The 6066-nt window shown below is 38.3% G+C and overlaps 1 protein-coding gene across 1 annotated transcript; it reads right to left on the bottom strand.

Annotated features, from left to right (window-relative positions):
- Positions 1-390: 390 nt before the first annotated feature.
- Positions 391-4962, bottom strand: bnip1b (BCL2 interacting protein 1b). The gene is made up of 6 exons (XM_010777177.1): positions 4831-4962; positions 4371-4463; positions 4083-4174; positions 3366-3473; positions 1641-1759; positions 391-1465 (listed from the first exon to the last, which is right to left on the bottom strand). Exons 1-6 carry the CDS (start codon positions 4912-4914, stop codon positions 1269-1271), a joined length of 693 nt encoding a protein of 230 aa, XP_010775479.1. The 5' UTR covers positions 4915-4962; the 3' UTR covers positions 391-1268.
- Between the last annotated feature and the right edge of the window lie 1104 nt (positions 4963-6066).

Below are 6066 nucleotides of genomic sequence, written 5' to 3'. Positions count from 1 at the left end.
ACTTGAGCGATTCCCTGTGTGTGTGTGTGTGTGTGTGTGTGTGTGTGTGTGTGTGTGTGTGTGTGTGTGTGTGTGTGTGTACACACACACACACACACACACACACACACACACACACACACACACACACACACACACACACACACACACACACACACACACACAGGGAATCGCTCAAGTGCAGCTGAAAGTCAGTATTCTACCTATTTAAGTCTGTTTTTGTATTTATGAGGATTGTTATATTATGCACCGTATTGTTGACACGTTGTCGAACTTTATCTTGTGGACTGTCTGGGTGCTGTCTGCAGGAAGGTGCTCTTCGGATATGACGTGTTTTAAATATGTGTTTTTGATGAATCACATTTCATACAGACCCCAGGTTTCAAGCTATGTTTTGTAAGTTTTTATTTAAATGAATCCAAAAATACATTTGTAAGCATTTTGATAGAAATTAAATAAACTACAATGATGTTACTGGACAAAGAGAAGTGTGTTAATTCAGCCCTGCTCTGTAAAATAGTCACACAGACGAACGGTAAGGCATCCCTGACATGCACTCTCCAACTCAACGTGACAAATGAACTTTAGAGGATGAGTAAGTACTGCATCGTCTGAGTCAGTCGTCTGGATGTCCCAAAGAAGAAAGGCACAGGCTAAACTCGTCAATAACTGTAACAATGGCCTCTTTGAAAAAGCCTTCCAGAGCGGACAACACTGTCTAGGTTGTACACACACATATCTTAAATTGACTGATGGCAACAAAGTGAAGGTTATGGCTTAGTCCCTGGTTGGTTCTGAATCTCGAACTACAAATTCAAAATGATGTTTCTAAAACAGTCACTGGGGATCAGGAGTTAAAGTGGGTAGAATAGTCACATTCTCAAAGCTTTCCTCATAATGCAGCCTTTTGAACGTCAGACCGTATGAAATTGTGCATCAATATATTATTAATTATCAAATTGAGACTACATGATTACTCAATAGCCATAGTATATAAAAAGCCTTCAGTGATGTTTGGAACAGCCCGAGTTTGTTTGAAGCAGGCTGTAACCTTATCACTGTTGCACAAAACCTCAGAATGCCAGTTCACACTTTTTCCTTCATTCCCATTTTTATAAAGAAACATTTTGCATATTGATCAAGATAAAAACAAGGGCCACTTGACTCTGTTTCTTCGTGCAGAAGTTCAGTCTCAATGCAACTGTGTACTCGAGTTTTGACTTCAAAACGGCTAAGAGCCATTCTTCCTGAAGTGAGTTTATTAACAGCTAAATGAAGGGAAAGAGACGCTTCTTAAGGATGTAGAGGACGGTGGCGAAGAAGAGGGCGAGAGCCAGGAAGATGAGCAGCTTGTCTGTCAGCTCACGCCGGTTGTACTTCAGGATCAGTTTCCTCCCGAAGTGGATGGTTCCTGTCATGCTTTTGAACTCCTCGTTGGTTTCCAGCACTGTCCTGGAGGAGGTGGCTGTGTGAGGAGGAGGAGGAGGAGGAAGTATTAAATACTGAAGAAGATTGTCGGCTTCATTAAGTTTTTCACATTTAAAATCATTTCTGTAAACTGGATATACTGTATGTAAACACAATATAAATGACCAAATTTAACAAAGACATGTTCAAAGTATAGTTGTTGTTTTTTTTACCCAGAGTTCCGATGGTGTCCTCGCTCTGCTTCACCTGTTCAGACATCATCCTGCTGATCGACATCAAACTCTCGGTGATGTTGCTGCTGGTTTCCACAAGGCATTCTTTTGTCACCTTCCTGAAAGAAAAACACACAGCGCAGACCACTGCTGATGACTGGTCGCTGTCACTAATATGTTGTGTATAAAGTGTGAAGCTAGTTAAAGTCACAGAAAGGTGTGTTTCTCAAAAGAAGGGTCTCTTGAAAGAGCATCCTGTTTCTACCAGCAGAGATTATTTAAGTATCATTATATACACATTTGAGTAGTAAACATAATGACCCATCACAAAGGACTGGAAACTAATCACTGTCAAAAGCCCCATTTGAACAGGATTATTATATCAGGGATAATAAAATCCGTCCCCTCCTCCTTAATGACAGCTGCTGTAACCGGACTGCATTTTAATCATTGACAAATAACAGGAGATTATTATGTTACAAACAACAACATGCTTCTGGAGGACCTTTATTACTGGGCTATTTATTATTTTGAATGTTCAAATTATGAATAGTAATAATTGAGCTGATAATTAAATGAATGTAATAAAGTTGCAACCTACTTAAATGTTTGTACATTTCAATTTCATCAAGTAGTGTCACTTTTACAGGAAGAAAAAAAAAAACCTTTCTAGACCAGTGTGTCGTCACAGTCTGTTTCAAATCGTAGAGATACACTTTTAAATGTGCAAAAAGTCTCTCTAGACTGGATTCATATTACGAGAAGACCAGAGTTTGCCAGAAAAGTAGTAAGTTAACAGAGGTCTAACTGCTTAATACACAAATCAATCAATAGGATACGGCTGTAGTAGGCCTAGGGCCTTTTAGTCGCTCATAAATAAGTAGATCACTGTTCTTTATATACTATGGACGCTGGCAACAGTCACATAGTCCAAAGTGAAGGGGATGTTAGACCAGTAATAGTCGAGGCGGGACTTGAGAGTTAACCGTCTTGGATGTGACAACGCTTTCTGGCAGATCATTCCACAAGTCAACCACACGCAGGCTGAACAAGTTGTGGCAGAGAGTCAGTCTTGAGTACTGTTTCTTCAACTTGAGGCAGTGTCCACGAGTCCTGGTGTTATAATCCCGTTGTAGTGGGCATGATGTTTTGTAGATGTTGTGGAGATATTTGAAAACTTCGATCATATCTCCCCTCGCCCTTCTATAATACATGCTCGGGATCTTAAGACTTCGCAGTCGTTCTTGATATGGTAGTTCCTTTAGTTCTGCAACCAGCTTCGTTGCCCTTTTCTGTATTTTCTCGATGAGCTCGGCATCCTTTTTGTACATGGGGGACCAAGCGACATTCCCATACTCGAGGAGTGGCCGTGCAATAGAGGTGTATAAACTATGTACTACATCAGAGTCCAAATAAGTGTATGATCTGCGGATCGTTGCTAGGATACCATTGGCTTTGTTAGCTGCCCGATGGATATGGTCACTACATGTCGGGGTATTATCAACATTCACACCAAGGTCCTTTTCATTCAGAGTCTCAGAGAGGTTTATATTTTTTGATTTATCACACCTATTATACTCATATGTTGGGTTCAGAAGACCTAAGTGCATTACTTTGCACTTCGCAGCACTGAAGTTGCATTTCTCTGAGATCTGACTGGAGTTGTTCTGCATCCTCCTCCTTACCATAATGTATGATGGTATAGGGCTGACTCATTGTACAAACCTCTGTCTGGTGCTCTGGTAGTCTCCTCCTTGCAGCAGCTCATCCTTCTCACTGTGGTCGATACAGAGTTTACAGGCCAGGTTTGCTTTCCTCCATGCTGTCTGGTTACTGAAATCCAAAGAAATATCTCAGTTTACATCTGGCCTGTTGTTTCTGAATCTGTTGCTTAATCCCAATATTAGTTTTTGTCTTCATCTGGGAGTCCCTTTGGCTTCAGATATCTACTGCACATTCTGCTCAAGGGTCAACAACTAGAAGGTGAATTATGTCCTAAAAGCATAATTAATATTATAAATTGGAGGCTACCTTTCTACAAAATTAAAACTATTACAGCCCTTTTTATTACTAACTTCAGGACACCGAGACACAACCTAACCTGTTGCACTTTGTAAAGTTGAGCTGAAACTGTTAGTTTGGTAATCGAATATCAGCCCACAGAAAAATAATCGCCAATTTATTTTGATAATTGATTAATCATCAACGTAACTTTTTGTTCAAGAAATGGCAACAAAAAAAATGTTTTGTGATATTGTGGTTATGAACCTAAATATCTTTTGGTTTTGGATTTAGAATTCAAACACATAATCCTTCACAATCTTTTGATATTTTCAACAAAATCCACTCGTCTAGAATAATCTGCAAATGAATCTTTAAGACAATGAATGCATTTTAATGATTGATACTGAACGCTGGCTTTTGATATTGATTTGTTCACACCTCAGCATTTGTTTCCGCTGGCTCTCTGTCTCTGACAGGATGGCCAGTCTGTCCGTCTCTCTGTCCTGCTCTCTGGCCATCTGCTCCAGATCCTGACAACAACACAGCACAGTCATACGATAGATTGAATAATAACAAGTGAGTTAGTAGGGGGAGGGATATGTGTGGTACATGCTATACTAAGAGTTAGTGATGATTATTTATGACATACTACATGATGAATAGTTTTGTATGCATTGTAACATACTGTACTGTGATCTTTTTCTGACACCTGATGTGAGGCCTGACCTGTATTCTGAGTCTCAGTTTGTTGAACTTCTCTTTGACCTGAGAGTTGAACTCCATGAGAGTTGACTGAGGTCCAGGGCAATCCCTGATATCCTGCAGGACACACACACAATACACAACACACATCATATGTGTATTCATGATTATACTAAGTGTATAAAGATATTTCTTAGCTCAACTACACAGTAACAGAACACGAACGACTGATAACTTTATTCAGGTAAATAAACCTCGACTTGAATCAGTTGAACCAAACATATTTAATAAAACTCTCTCTCTTTTTCTTTCTGTCTATTTTAACCTTCGTCATCGTGTTATCCGTGAGCTTTATATATATACAGTCTATGGTTAGCTAACGTGAGCTTCACTTTGTTGTTGTGACGCCTCCATAAAAATCTCTCCAGAACAAAACTGAAAACCAACCTGAGCATAACAATGTTTCATAAAAGTACCATCTTACCTGAACAAGTGCCTTAATTTCCAAGTCATATTTGATTATTTCTTGTCCACAAATTCGGACGTGGACATCCGCAGAAGACGCCATATTTGTTGTTGTACGGCAACCAAGTAGGGTTATTAGCCATAACCCTACTTGGAAAGGATCCGTCTTGTGTAAAACTCTCGCGAGAGTTTGGCTGAATGTCACGTGGCTGAATGTTTACGTTTGGCAGGCAGCCTTTCAGTTACGATCGTTAACTTCAGTTGGCCACAGCAAATGATGGTGAGAAGCTAAACTATCTATTAATTATGTCAATGACAGGGAGTGTGATTGTTGAAATAGGATGTTAGCGGTCTTGTTGGTGTTCAAAGAAGAATGACAACACTGTAGATCACCAACACTATGGTTTATTTTGTATTCACAGGCAAGTCAACGTTGTCGCAGTAAAAGTCCCAAGATAGCTCCTGGTGCAATAAAATGTTCCCTTTCAGTGTTTTACTATTATGTCTGATGTTTCTCTATTAATATTGCTGCTGCATTAATGTGTATGTTGCTGCATGTTACTGCTGTAGATGTGTTTCCAATCCGCTCCGATTACAACGAGAGTTATAACAAGAACGTGACGTCATATTTACACTAGACGGATCCTTTCTAGCCATAACCAAGCAGTAGGCTCAAAAGACAAAGCGTTCTGCTGAATGCGAAGCGATAAATCTGACGGTCACACACATCCAGTAAAAAAACTTATTTTTCTGTCACATAAATGCTATGGTGATGTGGGTGTCTTACGATAAGGTTACTACAATATATATTATATTAATATATATATTTTTTTAAATAATCAAATGTATTGCATTTAATAAATATGTATAGCTACATTATATAATGGACTAAATTCTAAACAATGATTTAATTTTTTTTTAAATGGTGTAAAATTAAAATATATGAAAACATTTTGTATGAATCAGTGATTATATTCAGTTATTTACAACCCCATGTAAACATAGCTCCTTCGCTTCTCTTGTTAACTGGACTCAAACGCCCACTGTACATTTTTACATTTATATTCAAGTTCATATTTAATAATCCATTCCTTGCACAATTAATGTGTATATATATATATATGTATATATAATATCCTGCTTTATATTTTGTTATTTCCACATGTATATTTGTTTACTTATTAATGCTATTTTTTTTTCTCCAGAAATATTTTGGATTGTTTATTTGAAGTGTTTTAATTTATCTTATGTGCAT

The sequence above is a fragment of the Notothenia coriiceps genome, unplaced genomic scaffold (assembly GCF_000735185.1).
Source record: "Notothenia coriiceps isolate Sejong01 unplaced genomic scaffold, NC01 NC01_scaffold00017855, whole genome shotgun sequence".
Classification (NCBI taxonomy): Eukaryota; Metazoa; Chordata; class Actinopteri; order Perciformes; family Nototheniidae; genus Notothenia; species Notothenia coriiceps.
Note: the sequence above shows the minus strand (reverse complement) of the source record. Positions and strands in the feature narration are given on the sequence as shown.